The sequence below is a fragment of the Siphateles boraxobius genome, unplaced genomic scaffold, assembly GCF_051911475.1.
Source record: "Siphateles boraxobius isolate OS27281-9 unplaced genomic scaffold, OSU_SipBor_1 18, whole genome shotgun sequence".
NCBI lineage: Eukaryota > Metazoa > Chordata > Actinopteri > Cypriniformes > Leuciscidae > Siphateles > Siphateles boraxobius.
The window spans coordinates 12,788,999-12,816,557 of record NW_027508788.1 but is presented as its reverse complement, the minus strand read 5'-3'; the positions used below and the strand labels follow the sequence as shown (position 1 = coordinate 12,816,557).

Genomic DNA, 27,559 nt, shown 5'->3' with positions numbered 1-27,559 from the left:
TGCTGGGTACAATTAATGGTATAAGTGGTATAAGTTATCATCTCATACAACTATTTTAAGTGTAACCATAACCATATTTTCTCATTAAACCTTTTCAATTACAAATGATGTGCTAACTAGTTTTGATTTGGTATTGAATTTGAAGTGCTACCATATACAATATTGTCACTCCATATTGCAGCGCTCTCCCATATATCGAGCTATTGCACCTGGATAATTGCGAGTGATTGTAAGTGTGATGATCATCTGCTAAATGAGCAACAACGACCACAATTCACTCCTTCAGTCAGTGAAGCTCCCACAGCCGTTCATGAGAGTTTAAATGCTGGGAATATTCCCATCTTCCCACAGGAGAAGAAGAAGCAAGCAGGAGGAATTACTCCAGGAGAAACTACGGACATACTATTGTAAAGATGGAGATTAAGGAAGAACCCTGCAGAATAAAAGATGAAGATACAGAGGAACAAATAGGTTGGTGTTTTCCTTCATTCTCTTTATTGACTGATGATGAACATTAAGATGAAAACTGAAAAATAACAATACATCAAAAACGTGATACTAGTTAACTAGATATGTGCTAAATTTGTTTCTCATTTTTCCTTTTTAAATTGAATTGAATATGTTGATTTTAGACCTGATGGAAGTGAATGAAGACAAACACCATTTCACAAATGAAGATGGAAATGCAGTCGTTTCAAAAACTGAAGAGAATTTCACACAAAAACAAGCTGGAAAATCTGGAATCAAAAGATCTTTAACCTGCTCTGAGTGTGGAAAGTGTTTCCTTCATAAAGGAAATCTTAATCACATGATTATTCACACTGGAGAAAAACCGTTCACATGCTCTCAGTGTGGAAAGAGTTTCAGTCGCAAAAGCACTCTCGATGATCATCTGCGCCGTCACTCTGGAGTGAGATCATTCAGCTGTGATCAGTGTGATAAAACATTTGTTGTGGAATCACACTTAAAAACACACATTAAAGTCCATACTGGTGTGAAGCCTCACTTTTGTTCTTTTTGTGGAAAGAGTTTTTTACTTCTGCAAAATTTACAAGTGCATGAGCGTATTCATACTGGTGTGAGACCTCATGTGTGCTTTGACTGTGGGAAGAGCTTTATTACATCCAGTGCCTTACAAATACACCTGAGAGTTCATACTGGAGAGAAACGGTTCAAGTGTTCACACTGTGGAAAGAGTTTCTCTGTGTCATCAGGCCTGAAAGATCATGAGAGAGTTCATACTGGAGAGAAGCCGCACCAGTGCTCTTCATGTGGGAAGTGTTTCAGCCAATCATCTAATCTACAGCGACATAAGAAAAAGTATTGCCCGGAGTTGTCTAATTAACAAAGTTCATGTTCAGATCCATCCCTTACAAATAATACACTTACAAGTAAATAATTTGACATTCAGATTCAACAAAAGCTGGAAGATTTGCTAAAATTAGTAGAGAAGTTTGATTGTTTGACAGGGGGAACCTTTGGGGAAGGTCAAAATAATATTCAAAAAACTAGTGTTTCCAGCCTGGTTTACTGAATTCATTGATTATGTCTATAGTCTGTCATGTTGGATTGTTTGACTTTGATTGTATTTGACAATAAAGAACCTCTGCAACATGGATTCTGATCCGTCTCCAGCTCTGGGTCCATTACAGAGACAAACACATCACTGAGAGAAGATGAAATTGCTCAGGAAAAGTGAATGTGTTCTGTGTCTTTGGCAATTGACGATATGCACGGTAACTTCCTGGTTTTCGATAAGCCAGCTTGGGCATTTCCGGTGAACTGTTAGCTGTTGTTCTGTACCTTGTACTCGCTGTACATCATTACAAAATCATCAATGGTTGACTTTTTAATGTTGTATATATATTTTAATGCACACATACCTAATTTGACAATTAATTGCAATAAAGACTTGAAGACTTGAAGCTAATGGGAACATTGGAATAAGAAACACAGTGTCTGTAATTAAACACACACACACACACAGACGTGTACGCATACGTATCCAGCACTTCAAATGTTATTTTTAATGTGGTGACCAAAAACAGTATTTGATTATCCTGATATTGTCTCCATTTGTAAAACGAATCGTTTAAAGATGTAGGAGATCCAACATTAGACAGAAAACACTTTAATTTAAAACTACAGACATTAATTGCCATTATAACAAGTAGATGGCGGCGGAGGAGCATTTATTGGCTCATATTAGCCATTTCCTGTAGCCTAATATTTGTTCGTTTCACTTTTGAATAAATATGAATGATTATAAAATCACTAGGTTTCAAAATTTTGTCACGGTAAAGTAATACTATGAAGACGAAAGTGTGAAAACTGAGGGTTGAATTGAATTGGATCTAGAAGATTATTTATAGTGTAGAAAAGGAGTGCATAGTTTTTGGGGACTTATGGCCTGACATACACAGTTGTGTTCACAAACATCGCATTACCACAAAGTAACCATATACTGTTTAAAATTAAAAATAAAGTAGCAAAATTGCAATATCCATGAACCAAGTCAAGACACTCTATATGAAAAATATCAACAGATAATTATTTCTGAGCTTGAATTACTAAAGAAGATGATCAGTTTTATTAATATTATATTGGCTGCTCGGATAGTTTAAATCACGTTTTAGTGCAAGTTACAGACTTTGAATTTCCTAACATTTGAAGGAAATACAATAACATCAAAGCACTGAGACTGGATCAGTTTTGAAAGGGTGGGCTTTTCTTGAAGGGGGGAGGGGATCCATGTCTTTATGGACCTTTCTTTGTGCACTGGTGCGCAGTCATGTTGGAACAGGAACATCCCCAAACTTTCCCCACAAAGTTGGGATCATGACATTAAGAGTTCCTTTCACTGGAACTAAAGGGTCGAGCCCAACCCCTGAAAAACAACCCCACACCATAATCCCCCCTCCACCAAACTTTACACTTGGCACAATGCAGTCAGGAAAGTACTGTTCTTCTGACAACCGCCAAACCCAGACTCGTCCATCAGATTGCCAGTCAGGGAAGCGTGATTCGTCACTCCAGAGAACACGTCTCCACTGCTCTAGAGTTCAGTGACGGCGTGCTTTACGCCTCTGCATGCGACGCTTTGCAGTGAACTTGGTGATGTAAGGCTTGGATGCAGCTGCTCGGCCATGGAAACCCATTCCATGAAGCTCTCTACGCACTGTTCTTGAGCTAATCTGAAGGCCACGTGAAGTATGGAGGTCTGTAGCTATTGACTCTGCAGAAAGTTGGCAACTTATGCGCACTGTGTACCTCAGCACGTGCTGACCCCGCGCTGTGATTTTATGTGGCCTACCACTTTGTGGCTAAGTTGCGTTTGTTCCCAATTGCTTCCACTTTGTTATAATACCACTAACAGTTGACCATGGAATATTTAGTAGTGAGGAAATTTCATGAATGGACTTATTGCACAGGTGGCAACCTATCACGGTACCACGCTTGAATCCACTGTGCTCATGAGAGCGACCCATTCTTTCACAAATGTTTGTAGAAGCAGTCTGCATGCTTGATTTTATACAACTGTGGCCATGGAAGTGATTGGAAAACCTGAATTCAATGATTAGAGGGGTGTCCCAATACTTTTGGCAATATAGTGCATTTCCATTTTAAACCACAAAGGCGAATCAGTGGATATCACACAAGCAATGTGCAAACTTTGCTCTAGTTATGACGGTGAAGAAGTCTCATAAGTAGTGAAAAAATTAGAAGAGAAGTATTTAGTGTTAAACAAGTTGTTTTTGAAATGAGTAAGCTAATCTAACTAATCTTTTATTTTCCTCGCAGCGTGTCGGTTACGGGGTGATGTGCTGTAAAATTATTGCGGGGCAAATTAATTGTAATATTAATAAAATATTAATAAAATAATAATAAAAGTATTAGTAGTTTTAATAATAATTGAATACATTAATTGGAAATGCCAAATCCTCTTGATGAGGCCGATAGCTGATGCTTTTGACGATATCTCTGACAATCTTCAATATACGATATATTGTAAATTTTTAACAAATAAGTTACATAGTACGTTTATGAATGATTTTATGAGTTTATGAGGCATTTATATATAGCGCTTTCATATGTACATAGGTTTATGAATCACAATGGATTCAACAAGGTCACATGGTTGAAATAAAAGCAAATGGCGCCATCTAAAGGAACATCTAATACCATAACTACACATAGAGAAGCTCATGAAAGTTATTCAGAAGATCAAGACGAGACAAAATCAGATTAAACCAGTAACACAATTGTTATTACTTTTTTAAACCAAATTGTTTGTCAAAATACAACGTATGATCACAGTGTAAGAAATTAAACAATATTAAATCTAATTTCATCATTACTAGAAAGCAGCTGTATAACAAGCATGTCACTGTTGAATTGACACTTTTAATTCTAATATTCTGAGCTATTTCATCTTCTCTCAGTGATTTTTATCAGAGCCCATTTTATGAGAAATCGTCTCTCTCCTAACTATATAAAAACATCTGGTGCCACTTTACTTAAAATAATGAGTTATTCATACTTAATTAGCAATGCAGAACAACAATACACCCCTTGAATTAATGTTAACGACTAAAAACAAGTTGTTTGAATTATGGATGATGATTTAATAGACTACCGTTTCCACTTTTACACAAATGCACAATAAATAAAAAAAATTAAACTCCACAAAAGAAACATAACACATCCCTTCCTAAATCAGTTTATGGCAACACACTAGTTTCCTAAAATATTATTTTGACATTCCCCTTCTCAAACAATCAAAATAACATTTTATCAAATTTTCCAGCTTTTCATTAATCTGAATGTCAAATGATTTACTTGTAAGTGTATTATTTGTCAGCGATGGATCTGAACATGAACTTTTAGACACTTTCGGACAATGTTTTTTTGTATGGTTCCGTTGAAGAGCTGGCAAGCGGAAACTCCTTCCACAGTGTGAGCACTTGTACGGTTTCTCTCCGGTATGAACTCTCTGGTGGGATTTTAAGTTGCTGGATGTATTAAAGGTCTTTCCACAGTCAGAGCACACATGAGGTCTCACACCAGTATGAATACGCTCAAGCTCTTTTAAATGTTCCAGTAGTGAAAAACTCTTTCCACAAAAAGAACAAACGTGAGGCTTCACAGCAGAATGAATATTAAAGGGGCACTTCCCCATTTGCATTAAGCTTTGTATTGTTAGAAACCCAGTCATATTTTTGAATGGTCATGAATTATTCCCTCATTTTCCCCTGAGATGAGAGAAATAAGGATTTAAGTGTTGCAGTTCCTGTATATAATGACGTAAAAATCGTCATTCTGTGTAATTATAAGCAGGAAGTCCCATTTCTTTGTATAAGGGTTGAGATTACAAACACTAGTTCCTCATTTCTTCAGGGGGTGGGAACCACTCACGCTACAGACCTATTAGAGATCAGTGGGTGGGACTTCACTTGCAGAAACTAGAAGCAATATCCGCCATCTTGGAAGCAAAGCTAAGGCTGCGTTTACACTTGGCATTGACATGCGACCTGTATCCGGATGTTGTCCACATACACATTGAAAAGACAAGTGTAAACGCACTTCTGATCGGAATGTTATCCGATCAGCGTGTCCAGGTTCGGAGGTAGTCGAGGACGCATTGTGATCGGATCTCAGTGTAATGTAAACGCAATCCAGCCATCGTGTCTGCATTCACAGGTGGACGTAATTTAAATCCCCGCCCAGTCTCCCCGCGTGGCTGTCAGAAAATAATGGCAAGACGCAGTTTAGACAAGAAATGAAACTTATTTGAACCTTACAATAAACGTCAATCTTTAAAACAGTTTATTTAGACTTACATGATACTATGCGTGTCATTTTTTATTTTAATTTTGCAACATTATCTGAACGAGGCGATCGCCTGTATACAGTCAGTCATGATCTTAATGAAGAGCTGCACGCTGCTTTGCCAGAGGAATACTCGGAATCGGAATTTTTTTTTATGTTTAAATGTTGAATGTTTTTATTGTTTCAGCATGTTTATCAATCTCCCATTTCTGTCAATATAGTCATTGCACGCTATAAGCTTAAAACCAGATGATCGATGTGACTTTAACATGATCAACCCAGTTATTTTTGTATGATCAACTCTGGAAGTATTCCTTCGTTCAAAAAAAATAATTTGATCTAATAATTACTGGAGATTGAAAGTAAAGTGAGTGAGTGAAAGCAATTGGGACATTGTTTAATTTGTATCATCTTTACTCTTAATCTGGTGTCGTGCCACAGACCTAATTTATGCAGGAAACAGGAATCCGATCGGTTATCCAGATACAGAGGCTACTTAATGTGAACAAATATAAACGCACAATGTCCTGATTGTCTAATGATCCGATCTGCTTGATCGGATCACGGTGATCGCATGTTAATGCCAAGTGTAAACGCAGCCTAAGAAGCACTGTGGAGACAGATGGGAAGTTACGACTTTTTTGGTAAAAACAAATATTTTTTTTTAGTGGTGGGCCGTTATCGGCGTTAACATGCTGCGTTAATGTGAGACTCTTATCGGGCCATAAAAAAAATATCGCCTTTAATCTATTCTCAAAGTTGGGTTGGGATCATAAAATAGCTTTTTCGAATGCGCAACTCCATGTGTAGCCTAGTATATTTGACATAATTGACGCCGCGCCTACTGTCACAGATCGCGCAGCAGGGTATTTTTCTGTCAGGGACACTAGGTGTATAGTACTTTTACGTTACGTTGGGCGACGTTCCTCTTTACTTTATTTTAATGCAATTACATGTTGTTAAATGAGTTTATTCCAAGTGCGCTGTATCTTTTTATGGGCATGAGCGATGCTCAATTTACAAATGAATCACTCTTTTAAATCGATTCTGTTCAAAGACTTCATCAAACAAGTTGTCAGATCTGTTTAAATCGGTTTGCGAATCAGTCTGAATGATCTGTTCAGTTCCTCACGCACTGAATCGTCTGAAGCGCGTTCAATCACACTCGACACGGAGTCGTAACAGGAAGATTTAAGAACATCAAGAGCGGTGGATGAAGTGGCCGTGGATCTACAGTTTAGTCTAGTGAAAGCAAATCTGCAAATGCATCATATTTTTGCCAGCGATGAAGATCTTTATTAGTTGAACATCTTCGTAAGCTGTCTGTGAATGAATGATTCCACAGGACGATACATTCGATTTCATTTCATTCAGGTAATACGTTTTATAACCAAACAGATTATTACGCCTGACATTATCCGTTATTTGGACATATACATTAATTTATAGGCTACAGAAAAACGCTTCAGAGCGTCGGCTCACTGGCAAAGGTTAACAGGTTAAATAAGTTAACGTTACCATTGTGTACAGTTTATGAAATGAACACCCGCCCTCCCGCGGTAATGTGTGTGTATTGCGCAGGGGCAGTCAAACGAACCGTTTACATTGATTGAAAACTAATTTGTTTAAAAAGGAGGAGGCTATTGCCAGTAAAGGCAGGTTCACATAAAATCATTATGACATTATTTTTTTATCTAACGAGCATCTGGTTTGGAGACGCAAAAACGGACTGTAGCTACGTCGTGCTTATTGTTTTTTTCTTCTTCTAATTAGCCTACTATGTAAAAAAAAACGACGAAAACATGTTACTTGTTCAATTAATAAACAGTTTGTTTGATGACAAATCGCTAAAGATGAAATTGGCCTCCCTTTCTGTCATTGTGAGCGTGTTTTTTTTTTTTGTTTTCTAACGATATTCGACTTTTGCTCCTCTATTGTCGAATGGCATTTTTGGCAGAAATTCACATCCCTACGCGAGGCGAACTATTCTCAAAGACTTACTTTTAGTCATTATTTGGGTAGCACACATATTCTGAAAGCCTTCGGCAGAATTCAAATGAGCCATTTTAATCTAGATTAATTCCAAGATTACAGTGAGATTAATCTAGATTAAATTTTTTTATCTATGCCCACCTCTAATTTTTTTCCAAGAACCCTTGCAAAATTATGGATTAAGAAAACCACCACTACTGGTCACATCTATGGTTAGATTGATTTGTTTAGATCCAGTGAAGTCGTGTCCCACCACTTTTTCTCAGGATCGATATCACCTCATAGGTGTTGTTCTGGATTAGTGGGAGTGGCTTGCGGAGCTTTGCAATGTGGTGCATTGTGGGAGTTGTGATTTTCAATACAAATGCGCCCTAAAGTTACTTTCTGTCTATACCCGGTCAAGAAGGCATCACATTCAAAATTGTTGCATTTCGACTACATACATGACCCACTTTAAATAAAGATGAATGTTCCCACGGGTTAAATGCCCCTTTAAGGTGTGTTCTTAATCTTAATTCAAAAACAAACGTTTTTTTACACTGATCACAGCTGAATGATTTCAATCCAGAGTGACGGCGCATATGAGTGGTGAGAATGCTTTTGCGACTGAAACTCTTTCCACACTGAGAGCATGTGAACGGTTTTTCTCCAGTGTGAATTCTCATGTGCTCATTTAGGTGTCCTTTACGTCCGAAACTCTTTTCACACTGAGTGCAGGTGAACGGTTTTTCTCCAGTGTGAATAATCATGTGTCCTTTTAAGTCTGATTTATATTTGAAACTCTTTCCACACTCAGAGCAGGTGAAAGATCCTTTGACTCCAGATTTCCCAGCTTGTTTTTGTGTGAAATTCTCTTCAGTTTTTGAAATGACCGCATTTCCATCTTCATTTGTGAAATTATGGTGTTTCTCTTCATTCACTTCCATTGGGTCTAAAATCAACATATTACACTCAATTAATAAAGGACAAATGAGAAACAAAAAAATAAAATTAATTCTTAATTTACCACAAATCCCGTTAATCTACTAGTATCTAGTTTTAGATATATTGTTAAATGTGTGTTTTCATCTTAATGTTCCTCATCAGTCATTAAAGAGAATGAAGGAAAACACCAACCTATTTGTTCCTCTGTATCTTCATCTTTTATTTGGCAGGGTTCTTCCTTAAAACCCTGGGTGAAAGATCCTTTGAATTCAGTTTTTTGGGTTTGCTTTTGTGTGAATTCTTCTCCATCAGTGAAATTACTGTTTCCATCTTTATTTGTGAACGTTTTTTGACACAGATGGGGTTTGTCTTCATTCACTTCCATCAAGTCTACAATATTAACATATAACACATACAATTATCAACATTCAAATAAAGGACAATTTTGAAAAAAGAAATATAGATTAACTAGTTATTTAAAAAAGTAAGAAAGATTATATGTCAGTTTTCATCTTAATGTTCCTCATAGGGGTGTGCACGAATATTCAAATTATCGAAAATTATTGAACTAAATGATCTTACAAAATTAAATTACTTTTGATCAAATTAATGAATCTGAGCTATCATTATATCATCACACCACAATGAAAAAAAAATCACATGAAATCCAAACACCAGTTGGATGAGGAAAGACAGCTGTCCATCACTGCATTCACGACTGCAGGTAAGCGCAGTTTTACCCCGCGTGATCAGAGATGATAACTTGTCTGATAGCAAAATTATTTGGAGACATATGCTTCCTTTAAGTTAGGTTGAGGGAGACAGGTTTAAGAACAGAAAACGCAAAGTGCTGTTAGAAACTTCACTTAGCTCACAATTATCTGTCTCTGAAACGTCTGTCAGCGCAGTGTTTTCTCACTCGAGCATGTGGATATTATTGTTTTTCTCAACATGAACATGAAACAATAGAAACACAATAACCATATGCTGACTGAATCTAGTGTATATGTGCGTTCTGTACGATACGTCTTTCTCGTATAACGTCTTTAAAATAAACGAATATTTGATTTTTGTGAGCCTGAATATTCAAGTGCAATATTTCTGAAAAATGCCCATCCGTTTCTCATCAGTCTTAAAAGAGAATGAAGGAAAACACCAACCTGTTTGTTCCTCTGTATCTTCATCTTTTATTCTGCAGGTTTCTTCCTTAATCTCCATCTTTACAATAGTATGTCAGTAGTTTCTCCTGGAGTAATTCCTCCTGCTTGCTTCTTCTTCTCCTGTGGAAAGATGGGAATATTCCCAGCATTTAAACTCTCATGAACGGCTGTGGGAGCTTCACTGACTGAAGGAGTGAATTGTGGTCGTTGTTGCTCATTTAGCAGATGATCATCACACTTACAATCACTCGCAATTATCCAGCATTAAAGGTAGGGTAGGTAATTTAATAAGAGGCTAGCAATAGTGAGCTAGCTGTAAAACCATAAAGCCCAATTTATACTTCTGCGTCGGACCTACGCCGGAGCCTCTACGCTATACACAGGGATTAAAGTGAAAAAAATTCTTCTGACTGAATTTTTTTTCAGGCCAAGTCATATTCCTTTAACTTTATTTAAATAGTCGAGACCAATAGCGTTTTAAGGGGAGATGTTTTAAACCGCTTTAATATTGCCAGTTTGCGTATTTTAAAAGCTATTTTAATCTATGAAAAATGTTTAAACCTTTAAAGCCTGACACATTAAAAAAATGGCAGAAAATTATATTTTTTGGAAATTAGATGTTTATTAAGCGTTGAATCAAAATAAAAAATAAAAAATTTTGCCAACTAATTTTGTTTATGATTTTTTTGAATCACATTTGATACATCAGGCTTTTTGGGAACGTTTAGCTTACAACAGTGTAGATTTTGGATACGAAAAATCTATTATGCCTTTAACAGTTTGAAAACATAGAACATTTTAGGCAGTTTTTCTCTCTTTTTTTTTACATAGATCTTTTTTCCAGTCCTTTTATTTTACTTTGTGGTAGTCATAAAGTAGATAACATTACTACAATTTGACATTACTGTTTAGACAAAGCAATACCTGCAGTATCAAATTTGATACACAATTTCCAACACGATTTACTTGTAATTTAACGATTAAATTATTAAGTAATTATGCATTATTTCAATTCAGAAATTGTTAAATTAATTATATCAGGCGCAATCCAATATTAATTTTACCTTAACAACTTGAAATTAGCCTTTATTTTCCTGCCGAAAGCGTCTGGCTTGATCCAATCGCAGCCGCCATTTTGAAAAGCTAAACAAATCACCACTCTACTGCCTGCAGTACAATGAAATTCCACAAGATGGCAGAATACACGTATCAAAATAGATACAACAGGTTTTCAAATAAAGTATTGCTCTCACTGATTCAATATAGGCTATGTCTTAGAAACTTGTGTATTAAATATGACACGTGCGGTTTTAAAGGGTTAATTAGCTTGACAAATAATCAACGATCTACATAACTTTTCAGTGCATGTTTTTATTTATCTTATAAGACCAAACGATGCTAAACTATATTAATATACAGTTTGTTCCATGGCAAATCGTTTTGGCTGAGGGCAAAGTGAAGTTTCATAACTTTATATATTTAGACTATTTAACTTTAACTTTGTAGCCTATTAGAGAGCTGACTTATGTTTGACTGAATTGTTTGCTTTATTTCTCATTGTATAGCTTCATATAGCCTACCTATTAGGCTACTTATACTTTTATACTGGATATTATTGATCATTAAAACTGACATTTAACAAAAAGAGACAGGGTTGTGTAATGTTATATATTCTAAAATATATAAAATATTCTATATATATATTTTACTATGCATTCTCTTCACTGAATGTGTACATGCATAATAAAATAAAACGATACAACACTGACATTTTGTTTGTTAAATGTCAGTTTTAATGATTAATAATGTTTCATATTTTTGAAATGAAAACAAAAATAAGCAGGGTTGTGTTTTATATTGTTGTGTTGTTTTTTTAAGCAGTGGAGTTACCCGTGCCTGCTTGAATGCTGTAGGGAAAATGCCAGTGTGGAGGGATGAGTTGGTGATGTGTGTTGAGTGCTGGTAGAAGTGTGGGAGAGATGGCTTGTAGAAGGTGTGAGGGGATGGGCTCTAGAGGGCAGGTGGTAGGATGACTAGAGAGGAGAAGTTTAGATACTTCTTCCTCGGTTAGCGGAGAGAAGGTAAAGAGAAGGTTTCTGGTAGTGGGAGAGGATGGATTGGGTTCCTGTGTGTGTGGAGTTGAGAACTGACTGCTGATAGAGGTTGTTTTGTTGGTCAAGAAGTTAGCAAAGTCATCAGCAGTTAAAGAGGAGGTGGGTGATGGTGGAGGTGGACAGAGGAGAGAGTTGAATGTCTTGAAAAGTGTTTGTGTGTTAGAGGCACTGTTGATCTTGCTGTGGAAATATGAACATTTTGCAGCGTGAACATCAGCAGAAAAGGAAGAGAACAGAGATTGATACACACTCAGGTCAGACGTGTCTTTTGATTTTATATTTTGTGTTGTTATAAATATATGCAGTGAAGATAATCAATGTTTGTTGCCTGAATCACATTTGTGTGGCCATTAATATGTTTGTTTATGATAATATTTTCATTTATAAATGTAAAGAGGTGTTTTATATACATTTCATTTTATTGTTGATGAAAAGAGGCAGAGTTGTATTTAATACCATATTTCGTTTTATTGTTGCCTAAAATATACATAAAGAGATAACCGGAGTAGCCGGCCAGCGCGAGCTGAGTGACGCGATCAAGAACGCGCTGTTCCATTTGCAGAATAACCGGACTCGCGTCCTCGGGAGTTGTTCTCCCGAGTCGAACTTGGCAAGTCCGAAGTTTGCGTACTTGGTATTGAGAAACGGCCAATATTGACCCGCGTTCTGTTTTCTATCATGCGCCGTGCACGTTTGCGATGCTGTAATATGCACGCAAACGCACCAGGGTTGGATAGAATCAATTGAGTGTGAAACCAGACCAACGCTGCGGGGGGCGCCGGGAAAAACGTGCTCGGATTCGGACCGCAGCAAACCAGCTGTAGCCTGACATGCACTTATCCAAGAAGATTAATTGAGTGAGCAGTTTTTCCGTGAGTGGGAATTGAAAACCCAGACCGGATCATAAGCGAAGTGATTACAGAATGCTTCGAGTGGAGAGAGGAACGTGCTTTCGCTCCAATCCAGGCTTTATCACATCCCCCTCAGCAAGGTGAATACACCTCATCTTTCCTTAATTTAAGACCTATTCAAACTAAAATTAAGACATTTATCACACTATTTGAGAAATGAAAGCCTATTTACGGCCTTAAAATTATGAAAAGTGAATTTAGGACATTAAGGAACATAAGGACAGACGGGAACCCTGCAATTGACGGAAATCCCGGAAATCCGTCGTAACGACGGAGAACTTTAATCCCTGTATACACTACGCGATGGTTTTCATTTATACGCCGTTGTCCGCGTTGACGTGCAATTACACATGCAGAGGGAGCATGTGAAACCCGAGGGATGGGTATTAGCAGACTAATCACAGCGCTTGCGTCCGCGTAGAATTGATGCGTTGTTACATTTTTGGAGAGGTGCACGTTAGGGTACGCGCGCTACACACAGCCTACGACGGAGCTACGGCTTGAGTTCGACGCAGAAGTATAAATTGGGCTTAACGGTGCATTCACACCAAGGGGGTAATCCATCAGCCGGAAACTGAAGCCTAGCGGGAGCCGCCATTGTAGCAGAACTTCACCTGCTGTTAGCATTCCATTGACTCCCATTCATTTTGGCGTCACTTAGACAGCGAATAACTTTACATCTGAGGCGTCCAAAGACTTCATTTGTCCATTGTTTATTTCTAAAGAAACACGACAATGTATAAAAGCTCCATTACTTTGTATCTTACGTTATGGCCATGTAGAAGCCGTTTTTGTAAAAATAAGCTAACAATTGCGTTATAACCACGCGACTCCTTGTCACACCATAGAGAAATTACCGTACAGACAGGAGGAGAAGCTCTTAGGCAATCTTTTACTGTCTATGAGGCAATCGGGAGGACATGGAGGCATAAAGTCAAGGGAGAAGCCCATAGATAGAGAGTCCATAAAAGCAACGGTCTCTGCAAGATTAGGTGATCCAGAATTGTCTTGGCTCAACTACTAGAAGATTTACAACTGTCAGACAGGTTGTTCACGTCACATCTACGTAGTCAAGCTCAGTTTGCGCAGTCGCTCAGCCATCAGGAAGTGAGTGATTCTAATGGGCTTCACTTTTCTCCGTTGAAATCAAGGGGGTCGCTGTGTTCATTTCTTTTGCTGTCTATGATTCACACGGGGCGTCGACGTTAACGCTTCTCGTTTACTTTGAATGGGTGACGTCACGCGTTGCCCAACAGAAATAGGGGGCGTACCGGAGTGGGAATCACAGGGTACCTCAAGATATGATACATGGCTCACAATACCGATAATATCACGATACAGCAATTCTGCGATAATCTATAAATTGGTGGACAATCCTATAATGATACATCACAATATCCGTCTAACTATGAAAACGTATTGCCCTTGAAAGGGTTATGTACAGGTTTTCTCTCGGATCGAGGATTATATGGACAGCAACAAGACCAAATAAAGACCAACACCGGGGCTGTGGAAGGGTATACCTCACTGGCGGAGGAGGTAAATCCCTTCTTTGCCCGTTTTGAGGTTCAGCCACCAGAGGTAGCCACACCACATCCAGTAGCTCACAGCGACACCGTCCTCATGGTTGAAGAACACGGAGGTGAGACGTACGGAAGGCGGCTGGCTCTGATGGCGTCTGTGGACGCGTACTAAAGGACTGTGCGGATCAGCTGGTGGGGGTCTTTACTAAGACCTTCAACCAGTCACTCTCCCAGCTCACTGTCCCATCCTGCCTTAAGTCCTCCATCATTGTACCCCTGCCTAAAAACAAAAAAACATCACCACACTCAACGACTACCGGCCAGTAGCAAAAGCTACATAGTGGGGCTTTAAAATGTGGATGCCTGCATGGGTGTCTCTCTTATGTGTTTTCAGGATTAATATGTATGCAATAGCTTTATTTTCGTATTTTTAGATGTTTGGCACCTGACAAGGACTGTACTTAATTTCATTGTACTTGTTACAATGACAAATAAATATTCTATTCTATTCTATATGTCTGTGATTGGCTACAATGATCAACACTTCCAAAAAGTTTTGTAAATAGACATCTTTGACACTCTTCCCCGAGTGCTTACACAAGTACACACTGGAGCAACATGTTTGTCCCATCGATGGTATAAAAGCCAAAGTGCGTCCAGACTTTGAACTTAAACGTGGCATCCATTATTTTACTCACATTGCTATCCACCATCCCGTTAAAAACTCCAGGCATTCAGGAAAGTTAGGAGCACCCACCAAATTTGACGTTTAGCTATGCCAGTAGAGTGGAACGAACTGGTGATTAAAAGCCTTAATAATCGATCCTGCTTTGTTTTCTATGGAGCCCCTAAAGGGACGTGGTGGTGGTGGAAAAAAAATTAGGATGGGAGATTTTTTTTTTTTTAATCTTTTGCGTTCCCTCGCAAAACTTTTGCGTTCCCCCGAGAAACTTTGCGTTCCCACTCAAAAGTTTTGCGTTCCCACGCAAAACTTGTTGTGAGGTCGGACAGACACTTCCTGTTTAATGTGCCGCTTTCAGTGCTTCAGAGCTCCGTACGTTAAATGGAGCGTTTTATAGTGTTTGAACTTGGACTCAAATATAAAGAAATGCGGTCAGTGCTTAACTCAAGGAACTTCCCGGGTTCAATAATCTTGAGCTAAACGTTGTTAAAACACAAACGACACCTATTTACAATCAGAGTAACCTAGACAACTAGCTACAACCCAATTTTCCTCAAAACGAGCTTTATAATATTGGCTAAATGGATCTTTATGTGCAGGCGGCTGAGAGACAAGTCAAGGGACCATCTGCAAAGTGCAATATAACTCAAAAAACAACTACAGCATCAACAATCAAACAATCAATCAAAAAAACAAAATAATCATTAACTTCAATGTTACAAACTGTAGTGCCACCCAATTCAGCTTACACATCAATGGTGACCCACTGGTCATACTACACTGCTTTTGCACATTTTATATTATGAAAAATATTCAATAACTTCACTGTAACACCAAATTTAGTTCACACATCACTGCTCTAATATTGGTTATACAACACTTTGCCTTCCAAATGCATAACTGTAAATGTAACTCTTATCCAATACATTTACATTCTTATGAGTTCTTGCTCTTCCCTGGGAATCGAACCTATGACCTTGGCATTGCAAGCACCAGCGCTCTACTGTTTGAGCTACAGGAAAGCTAGTATGGGAAGTAATTGCACATAAAAAATAAGTAGGCCTATTATTTACAAAAAATTATATTGGTACTGTGCGCAGCTAGTTACAATCACATTAAACGCTACCGTTCAAAACTTTGGGGTCAGTAAGAATTTTTATTTTATTTTTTGGGTGAAATAAATAAAATAAATCAATACTTTTATTCATCAAGGAGGAATTAAAGGGGCATTCGGCAACCCTAGCTCTTTCTTCGCTGATTTTCACTTTTGTTGTCGCATGTTTTCTCAGTGAGCTCCCCTACAGCTGTTGGGCGTATATTTCACAACACTGTCGTAAAAAAAACTCACTTGCGGCCCCTCCTCCCCCTTTCTACCGCTGCTCATGTGCATTTGTAATTATAGGAGCCGGCCAACTTTATCGTGTGGAGTATGTCTACCGAGGTGGGTAATACATCATACACATTGAGGAAGGCGTGTGTGTTTATGTCGAATTGCCATAAAGCAGTTTGTGTTTTGCGCTCGTTCTCGTTTATTACGAGACTTCCTATTTCCAACTTACCGGGACGTTAGTCCCCATGTTGCAAGGTTGGTTTTCCGCCTAGGAATGCTAGGGGGGAGCGGGGAAAGTCACCATTCTCACCAGAACATGTTATTAAACCATCCAAATGATTTCTAAACGGTTTTATTAAGTTGAAATAGTTGCCGAATGGCCCTTTAAATTGATAAAAAGTGACAGTAAAGACATTTATAATGTTACCAAAGATTCTATTTCAAATAAATGCTGTTGTGTTTAACTTTCTGTAGTTACATCCATAGAAAGTAAAAGAAATGGACACAGCGACCCCATTGATTTCAATGGAGAAAACTGAAGCCCGATTAGTGCACTCAGTTCCTGATGGCTGAGCGACTGCGCAGGCTCAAACTGAGCTTGACGACAGTCTGACAGTTGTAAATCTTCTAGGAGCTGTGCCAAGACAAATCTGAATCAGCTAATTCCTCAAAAACGTTGTTGAAATATTTTGTCCTGTTGCTTTTATGGACTCTCTATCTATGGGCTTCTCCCTTGACTTTATGCCTCTATGTCCCCCTGATTGCCTCATATACAGTAAAAGATTGCCTGCGAGCTTCTCCTCATGTCTATACGGTAATGTCTCTATTGTGCGACAGAAAGTTGCGTGGTTATGACGCAATCGTTAGCCTATTTTTACAAAAACGGCTTCTACGGGGCCATAACGTAAGATACAAAGTAATGGAGCCTTTTATACATTGTTGTGTTTCTTTAGAACTAAATAATGGACAAATGAAGACTTTGGACGCCTCAGATGTAAAGTTATTCGCTGTCAAAGTGATGCCAAAATGAATGGGAATCAATGTAATGCTAACAGCAGGTGAAGTTCTGCTACAATGGCGGCGCCCGCGAGGCTTCAGTTTCCGACTTATGGATTACCCGCTTGGGTACATCTACAATGAGGAGGAGAAAAGGGGTCCTCAGAGTTATTGACCATGATATTGCCTGATTTATTCAGAATTACAAAAGAATCCTGGCAGAGTTTAGTGAGGACACAACTTTGATGGACCTTTTTTAAGGAAAATAAATCAAGATTTACTTTTTGTATTGTTTGATATATTACATGTCTATGCCTTTTAATTTAAATGTTTATTTTTGCATTTTGTAACACTCTGTTGTTCGGCAGGTTAAATTACATGTATTTTCCAAGTATAGAGCCTGTATTTAAAATAATACAACCGAAATTATTTTAAAATAAGATACATTTTAAGATAAATAGGACTCATGTCCTGAATGTATTTTTATTTTGATACATTTTTAACATAAAGAGGGCTTTTGTGTCTAAGACATGTTTTGTCCCTTAAATCACGAATAAGTGAAATACATTTAGACCACTAACCTTAGTGATTGCTATCAGGATGTTAAGATACTTTCAACCAGATTAATAATAAAAAACGTTTTTGGAACAAATTGCCTACCGTTACGCTGGATGTAAGTGTTTTGCTCAACTGTTTAGAAACAATTTAACTCCTCTAGCTGATTTTTTTGTATGTTGGTCTAACATTAGATATGATTCACTTGTATTTAAAATACCGTTTGGACAGTTTCATTTGTTCATTACATAAATTGAAAACACAACAACACATTATAATGTGAAAAAAAAAACGAGTGTAATGTAGCCTACAGCATCAGTCGGTTCATTTCGATTAATTTCTGATTGATTGACTAAGTTAAGTGAACTGACTCGTTTAGTCGTTTGGATTTAGATTTCTCCTAATAAATGATAAAATGAATGTACTCACAGTCTGAAAACAGCAGATTTAGAGCAGAATGAACGGCTGTGTTCCACTTCTCTTCTTCTCCTAGACTCGGATGTGTGTCATTGCTTCGGTTGCTCGAGCGCCTCTACTGGCGGAACTCCAGCGGTGCGAATTTTTTACATTTAGATTGAGATGCGTCGCGGTAAAGGGAAAGTTGCTCAGATATTCTTGCCGATCTTGAAAAATTAATAGGAAGCAATATATTAACCACAGGTTTCACAAATAAGTCTTAAGCTAATCTCAGACTAAAATGCATGGTTGAGCTTTTTTAATTGAAAGCAATGCCATTGTTTTGTCTCAAGATGCACAGATATGTTTTTTTTCTAATGCATGTTTATAAAAGCTACTTAACTAATTGAACTAAGGCTTAATTCTGGCTTCTAAGCACTGTCTGTGAAACTGAGCCTTAAACTTTGTGAAATTCCATCTTAATTTGCAAAATGAGTTTTTTTAAACATAATATTGCTGTTTGTCTTCATTCACTTCCATTGGGCCTCCAATCATTCAATTCCCAAAATTCAATTAAAGAATGGCAAATTAAAAACAAAACGAAAGAGCCGACTGTTAGCCTACTGTACACTACTGTTATTTCTTTATGGTATTTTAGTTTTATCTTCTAAAAAGTGGTGTTATTATTTGAGCTCTATATTTCCAAGACTGTTAAACTATCAATCCTTTAATTCAGTTCATAGAGAAGCTGAAAGAATATTGATGAGGGTTTATTGCTGTAATCAGACATCGATTAAACATGTTAATGTCTGCAAATTAGAGACAAAGTCATAGTTTGCCAATCAAAAGGTATGAAGATCTGAGTAGGCTAAACCTATAGTGTCTCTAGAAATGATAGCAAAGTTATTTACATGTAAGCATGTTTTTTTAAAAACGATCTACATATAGATTCATTGCATGCCTGAAACTATTCTTCTGTAGTTCATATTGTTTACAAGGTTTCATTTATGCATTGCATTAAATAGCCTAATGCTCAACACAACTCATAATCTGTCATGTGAATAACTGCTCAGTAACGGTCTTTGTAACTCTTGACTCTTAGGAGTCTGACTGACTGGTTTCTGATTTTTGATTCACCAGATTCCTCCTAATAATTAATCAAATTAATGCACTCAGAGTCTGAAAAACACAGGTGATTTTGAGCAGCAAAAATGGAGAATCCTTTAATTAATGTCCTGACTATCTGATAAACAGTGAATTTAATCAGTTACACGTTTCATGAATCACAATATTCAACAAGATCACGTGGTTGAAATGAAAGCAAATGGCGCCATCTAGGTATTACCCCAGAGTGCAGTCTGGACGATGGGGCGGGGCGACACTTTTAGGCGGGGCGACACGTGTCGCTCCGCCCACCCCCAATTTAATTGGTTTATAATACCGCAATCTTATTGGTGTAGATGATTCAGGTCTGAGCATGCGCATTCTTTTATGTACGATTTTGTGAATGATTTGGCAGTAGGCCTATTAAAGAAATATTAACTGCTAACTTTAATCGTATCTTATTATCGGTTTACCATGGTAATTTTTGTTAATATCTATTATTGGCTAATACTTTATTATACTTAAGACACAGAATAGATGAAGTTATTGTTTAAAAACGAACGCTTGGTGACAGCACCTGTACTTCAGGGAGATGTTTTACATTAGCGCGTCATTCACTTGGCTTCTTCATATCTCTATCAGGATCGGTGGATCAGCACAAACTCGGGATTTTACGCAAATGATGATAATTCACTGTAAGAATGTAAGCAGCTGATTTTAAATTCTAAAGCATGAACGTTTTTTGTTGTCATTTTTTACCGAGATTTGTTGTCCAATGCTCGCATTATTTGGTACAAAGTGCAAATAAAATGTTTAATGGCAAACATGTTTCCTGGTTGTTTACCTGTTCATACAATATGAGGGCCTATTGGTTCTGTAAATCCCTATGTTATAGTTTTTAAAGATTCATGTTTTCTAATTAGTGTCAACCGGTTAACATGTACGACTGTCAATCTGTGACTGTGACATCAGGTATATTAAAAATACAATTGTTTATTCATCCACCATCGCATTGCGTGCTCATGTTTTAATCATCGTATACGTAGTCTACGGGATAAAAATGGTTTCAAATATTAACACTCACATATAGGCTAGCAAAAACCCACTGCTGTAAATCTGTGCAATTATAACATAACAAAATAAAACAAATACCCAGCAAGTGATATGAACATGTACTAGGCCTGCTTAAATATGCTCTTGAGACTATAACATTTGCTATAGATCGACATAGTAACATGTTTTAGTAAAAAAAAAAAAAATATATATATATATATATATATATATATATGTAAATATATTTATTTATTTTCACATTGCTGCCCTGCACGGATTTTATTCCCATTGTACGCACAAAACCCAGTGGGCTTGTATGATATTTGGTAGCCTATTATTGTCTTAGTTGTGTGCATGGTTTTGCTTTAAAATAAAATAAAACACACTTTCGGATTTATACTATGTTTTACTGAAATACAGGGAATTATAATCATATGTGTAAAATCCCGAGTTTGTGTTTATTGATCCTAATGGAAAAACGAAGAAGCATAAACGAATGATGTAAAATTACGGAGCCCTGCATGAAATGCGGAAAAATATTGTCTAAATCTATATAGAATTTATCTCTCCTTTGATATGCCAGTATTTCATGCAGTCATGCTCATTGCCCACCAAAAGTGGCACTGACTTATCTGCACGTTAAATTAATAAAGTATAGCTAGGCTAAATCTCAAACAGTGTATAATTTATCAGCAACATCTAGAATAACATCTGTGACGCTGCCAAACTATTGCCAAAACTATATGAAATCTCGACTCAAAATCAGCTTAAAACACGACCAGATCCATTTTATTGCTTTTTCTTAAACCAAATTTTTTGACAAAATGTACGTTATAACCCTACATTATAAGAACTAAAATAACATTAAACCTTCTTTCATAACTCAGATAGCATGTAAAACAAGTGTCACTGCTGAATTGGCACAGACACACAGAATACATTTAGGCCTCGTGAAATGTGACCCAACTCTGATGTTTTGCTCATATGCGACACAGATCGGATGTGTTCTATGACAGTGTAAACAGGAAAAAAACGCATGCATTCGGATATTTCGAAATCGGTTTCAGGCCTCGTTCATATGTGGAAATAAATCAGATATGTGCCAAAGCGACTGTCATGTAAACAGGCAGATCGGATTTTCTGAGGCATTAGGCTTCGTCTCCGCGGTTTAATGACGAGAGAAACCCCGACGCGGATCTGTGAAACGTCGTGTTGTCGTAGGAGAGGAGTGTGGACACTAGGGGTGTCACGATTCTCCAAATCCTCGATTCGATTCAATTTTCGATTCTAAGGTCACGGTTCGATTCGATTCTCGATTTTTACATTTCCTTTTTTTAAGTCGAAACCGGCCAATCAGGATGCTATATGTCTTACATGCGCTTCATGAGGCACATACACAAGGTCTCTCACTCTCTGCCGTGCGCGCGCTATACGGTTTGGAGCACAGTTTTTTCTGTCTCGCATGCGCGCTCTTGCTCGCTCACTCTAGATTCGGGGAGATTTTAACTAATTTGCGTGCATCAGGGAGCTGCTATCAATATGCGGGAGACTCCCGGAACTTCCGCGAGACTTTGGATGTCTGCAAACTGTGGCTTTTTTGAAGCGCGAACGTTGTCAACATAACTCACTGGAAATCCAAAAAACGTCCACACCTGCGACTTCAATGAAAGAGGAGGGGGTTCAAGTTCTGTCGATGGGTCTTCTGCAACTGCAGTTGCCATGCTTTCTTTTGAGTGGCTGTAGCTAAGTTAGAGGAGGTTGACCATAGACTCGCAGCACTTCAACACGCGTGTTTTTTTGCGCTTGGCACGCCGACCGGACGTTACATGGGGGCGTGGCAGCATCGATGATTGCATTTTTTTATTCGAAGTTCAAGATTGTGAATTAATTTCGATCGATTTCAATTGTGACACCCTTAGTGGACACACGTCGACACAACATATCATAGGTTGGCTTGCTCAATATGCCATAGACCCACTGCTCCTCTTTAAAGCCCGTCACAATCTCATAAAAGTGTGTCTATAGCACAAATGTTATTTCTCGTGCCATTTATGGCAAAAATAGTTTTTGCATGCATATTGTAATGCATTGACTGACTATTGTAAGAGTGAGGTTCCTTTAAGAGGCTAAAAGCCTGGGGAGGGTGTGTCTGTTCTTTGGGGGAAATATGTGTTTTGCTGGCCAGTGTGTTTCCTGGAGTTGACCAAGCTAGATGTGGTCTATGTTATATGTTGCCTTGAGTTCAGTAAATATTTACAAGATTACGAACGTCTCCTCATGTTCTTCAAAGATATTACACATATGATACGCAGTTTTCGCGTGCATATGATACGCAGTTTATGGCATGTAATACGCACACACTCCACACCCCCTCTACACACACGCACTTTCATTAGATCGTGTTGTGTTCCCAGCAGTCCTGAGATCTCTCTTTCACACAATAACTGAAGCACATGTGCAGGCTGCAGTGATATCGCAAAGCTAGCAAACAACAAATTTTAAGTTCGTCCATCTGTACAAGAAACCCCTTTAAGCAAACGCAACGTTTCCGATAGTATGTCAAGTGTAAACACATGAATCGGAAATGGGTCACAATTGAAAGAACGTGTAAACAAACGGTCAAATAAATCGGATATAGGCAACAAATCAGAATTGGGCATCAAGACCTGCAGTGTAAACGAGGCCCTTTTTCCAGGTGAACCTTTGAGTCCAGTTTTTCCAAACTTCTTTTTAGTCTGTGAGGTTTTTGAAGACAGTGACTTTTGTCTCCCATCAGGTCTAAATTCAACACATTAAATTCTCATTTTTCACCTAAAGGAGGACTATTATTTGTGAGTGATGGATCTGAACATTTAGACACCCTTTTCTTATGTTTCTGTAGACTAACTAATCGGCTGAAACTCTCTCCACAGTGTGAACACTTGTACGGTTTCTCTCCAGTATGAACTCTCTGGTGCTTTTTTAAGATGCTGGATGTACTAAAGCTCTTCCAACACTCAAAGCACACGAGGTCTCCACCAGTATGAATACGCTAATGCTCTTTTAAATACTTCAGTAGTGAAAAACTCTTTCCACAAAAAGAACAAAAGTGAGGCTTCACATCAGTATGAGTTTGAATGTGTGTTCTTAAGTCTGATTTCACAACAAATGTTTTATCACACTGATCACAGCTGAATGATCTCAATCCAGAGTGTCGGCGCAGATGTTTATTGAGAGTGTTTTTCTGTCTGAAACTCTTTCCACACTGAGAGCATGTGAACGGTTTTTCTCCGGTGTGAATTCTCATGTGCACATTTAAGCTTCCTTTATGTCTGTAACTCTTTCCACACTCAGAACATGTGAAAGATCCTTTGTCTCCAGTTTTTCCAGCTGGTTTTTGGGTCTTTTCAGTCTGTGAAATGATGTTTCCATCTTTATTTGAGGAATAATAAGTGTTTTGAAACTGATGTTGTTTGTCTTCATTCACTTCCATTTGGTCTAAAATAAACATATACAATTTTCAAAATTAAAATAAAGTAGGATAAATGAGAACAACAATAATTTACTAGGTGAGTCACAATAAAGCAAAATTTTAGTCCTTTTTTCAGTTTTCATCTTAAAGGCGGGGTAGGTAAGTCTGAGAAACTAGCAGAAAACTGCTGGATTTTGAAAGTATCCAACAGAGAAACTCCCCCCCCCTTCCTTCTGAGCTCATTCCAAAGCCACGCCCCCAAAACACTTGAACGCGCAATGTCAACCGCTAAGCTGGAGGACGCGTTTACCAGTGCGGAGCGGATAGGAGCACAGTGCGATGGAGTGACATCATGTCAGAAACACAGGTAATAAAATACCTTTTTGACTGCTCTTTCTCTGACATAATTGTGAGACTTCGTGGCTTGCGGTCGGTACGCGCCTCTCCTCTTCCGTAATGAGCGAGTTAACCGCGTGCGTGCATGTGGGCAGCTCCTGCTGGTAGCCATAGCAGCGAGGGAGAGTGACAGTCGCACAGTCAATCAGAGCACTCGGTCCGAATGTAATAGGCCTATGTCACACTTCCTGCTTCCGGAACGCAGAGTAGGGATACAGAACTTCCGGTCAACAGAATTTCTCAATAAGGCCAAAATGTCTAGACCATCTGAGGTAGACTGACCACGAGCTATGAGGTTGTGAAACGAAGGTTTTTGCTCCTTTATAGGCTATAAGTTCATATGAAACCTTGTTTTAAGAAAAACGTGTTTTATCCGCGATCTTATAAAAAAAAACTACACTACCCACAATCCTAAGTGTAGCAGCAACAGCTGCTGATTGGTCCAACTCACTGTTACCATAGAAACGTTTACCTTACTGGCGAACAGCTAGAGCTATAACAACAATGGCAGGCTACACCCGCAGCTGTTGTTGTAGTGTACCGGGTTGCTCTGCATCAGGACGTAGACAGCCATACCTCAGCTTTCACGCTTTCCCGAAGGACAAAACACTCCGCAAGTCTTGGGTTAGGTTAATAAGGAGGGATGAGGGGCCTTTTATAATCTTTTAATATTCTCCGGGGCAGCACTTTCGTTTGCAGTTTGAATTTCACAAAGGAGAGCAACTTGTACCCTTTCCTCAGTTCTGACGTTTCCACTTGAGAGTTTTTATTTACCATCCAAACCACGACTTCAGGCAGTTTGCGGAGAGCCATTGTAAAAAGCTAACCGGAAGAGCCTAGGGCTGGACAATATTTCAATATTGGGTGTGATGGTGCAGTGGATAAGACACATGCCTTTGGTGTGAGAGACCCGGGTTCGAATCCACTGTGAGACACCAATGTGTCCCTGAGCAAGACACTTAACCCCTAGTTGCTCCAGAGGCGTGCGACCTCTGAAATATAGCAATTGTAAGTCGCTTTGGATAAAAGCGTCAGCTAAATGAATAAATGTAATGTAAATGTAAATATCAATATATATCGCGATATTTTTTTTTCCGATAACGGTGATATGATTTTTAAACACATTTTCGATATTTCAATATACATAGCAGCATTTGTCACTGACTGACGTTAGGCGCGCAGCCGTCAGAAAGAGCAGAACACAATTGGCTACTTTCCTGATGACGTACACCACAGACACGCAGCCACTGCTCAGAACAGCGGATCTCCAACGCGGCAAGTTTCAGCCACAGAATGAGCGCCCCTGACCGCAATGCAAATGTGACTGAACGAGCTTCCACAAGTGAGGAGAAAGCATACGAAATAGTTGATAAGAGAGGAAAGACTAATTCAGTGGTATAAATTCAGTGGTGTTTCGGTGTTTCAGCGTGCTGCAAAATGTGCCGGAGTGTGACTGCCAAGTCCGACGTCTAGCAGCGGGAACACATCACTAGGATCAGGAGATAGACTGTGCCGATGCGCGCGTCCGCGGCCAGGAACGTCGCGTCCACACTCTAAAAATAGGTCACCGAAAGTTCTAATGAGCAGGTATCACTCCCTGTGAATGTCCTGATGCGCACACGGTGCGCAGAATCCAGTTCTCTTTCTTTAGCGCTTGAATAATAACACACACATTTATGCCAAAATGTCCGTTTTGTCAATTGTATCCTCACAAGAACAGTCTAAATGAGTTAAATAAAATCTTAAATGAAAGTTAAGAGTAGCCTAAATGAGAAAATTAAATGCGTAAGATCCTCTCATCAGCGACAGATCTTAAAGGGACAGCAGCCAATTCTGTCTGTCAGTTAAGTTAACCAAAGAACAAAGGGGAACAGAGCAAATTACTCACTGATGTTGTCTAAAGAACGTGTGTAGTTTAATAAGGATTAATCTATATTTAATTTATAATTTATGCAGTTCAGACTTGGGGGGGGGGGGGTGGGGGTTGGGGGGGTGGTGTAGTGTTTACGTGCGGGCTGGGTGACACCGTGTGGTGCCTGTGTGAGTGAGTGTGTGTGTATGATTCTAGGTCAGAGAGAGAAGCGGTAGGATGTGTGTTTGGACGAACGACTGAAAACTCTGAAATTATCGTACATTATGGGATTTTTTACATTATTGATCGTACATCGTACAGAGGTCATAATTATCGTACATCTGGCAAAACTGTCCTTAGTAAAAGACAAGCTTCCGGTCTTCGTTTTTTTTCGTGACATAGGCCTATAATGAACTGTGTTTATTGCAGCCGAGAGGACTACAGACACTCTATATAAGCTTTTTTTATAAACTCCTTTTCAAAGTACTTACATTTTAGATATGTATTGTATATGATGACAGTTTAATAGATATCCAGAGTGTAAACATAAATGAAAGCAGATAAATCCAAACAACCATCACATGTAGACATTAACAAATACCAGACAAATGTGAGCTGCAAACACAGGTACTTCTATATACACAGGTAAATGAGGAGAACTCAGCAGAACAGAATGACATACGACCTTGAACCTTTACGAATTTTTTGTTTTTTTTGTTTTACCCCCGGAACAAACTTTACTTCCGTTTGGATGAACTGAATTCCATTACACAACAATTTAACTAAACTGAATTTAAGTGACACACACATTTCTATTGCATTTTGTTTTATTTCAAGCTCAATGTCATGATACAACATATGATTGTTTCATTTTGCTTATTTTTGGTTTGATGAAATCGTTCTTGTCTGTAAAAAAAAGAAAGAAGTTAACTCAGAAATTTGCAAAACCTAAATAGGTATAATGAATTAACCTTTACTACTGATGATTAACCTTAATGGGGTCAAGAACTGGCTTTTAAAAAAATTGGGATCAACGTACGACGTTCGCTTGGTTTTTACATTCAAAAACATCAAAATGAACAAGTAATAGGCTATTTTCGACCCTGGTTTTGACTCTATCTCCTGAAACGTTTTTATGAGCGTGCCACATTGAAGACTTGGAAGTAAACGCCCACTGCTATGATTGGGTTCCAATCCAAGGTTCCTGTGATGTTAAATTCAGTGCATCTTTTTGACAAGCTACATCCTTCATAGTTGGACCCTTCTGTGACTGGTTAGACACGTACACATT

The 27,559-nt window shown here is 38.4% G+C and overlaps 2 protein-coding genes across 2 annotated transcripts; one reads left to right on the top strand and one right to left on the bottom strand.

The window, feature by feature from the left end:
- The first annotated feature begins 619 nt into the window (after nucleotides 1–619).
- Nucleotides 620–1,500, top strand: LOC143740666 (uncharacterized). Its single transcript, XM_077232673.1, has one exon. The coding sequence runs from the start codon at nucleotides 620–622 to the stop codon at nucleotides 1,343–1,345; it is 726 nt and encodes a 241-aa protein (XP_077088788.1). The 3' UTR covers nucleotides 1,346–1,500.
- Nucleotides 1,501–4,384: 2,884 nt separating this feature from the next.
- Nucleotides 4,385–20,311, bottom strand: LOC143741192 (uncharacterized). The gene is made up of 4 exons (XM_077233636.1): nucleotides 18,446–20,311; nucleotides 9,906–10,025; nucleotides 8,938–9,135; nucleotides 4,385–8,752 (listed from the first exon to the last, which is right to left on the bottom strand). Exons 2-4 carry the CDS (start codon nucleotides 9,961–9,963, stop codon nucleotides 8,220–8,222), a joined length of 789 nt encoding a protein of 262 aa, XP_077089751.1. The 5' UTR covers nucleotides 9,964–10,025; nucleotides 18,446–20,311; the 3' UTR covers nucleotides 4,385–8,219.
- Nucleotides 20,312–27,559: the final 7,248 nt, after the last annotated feature.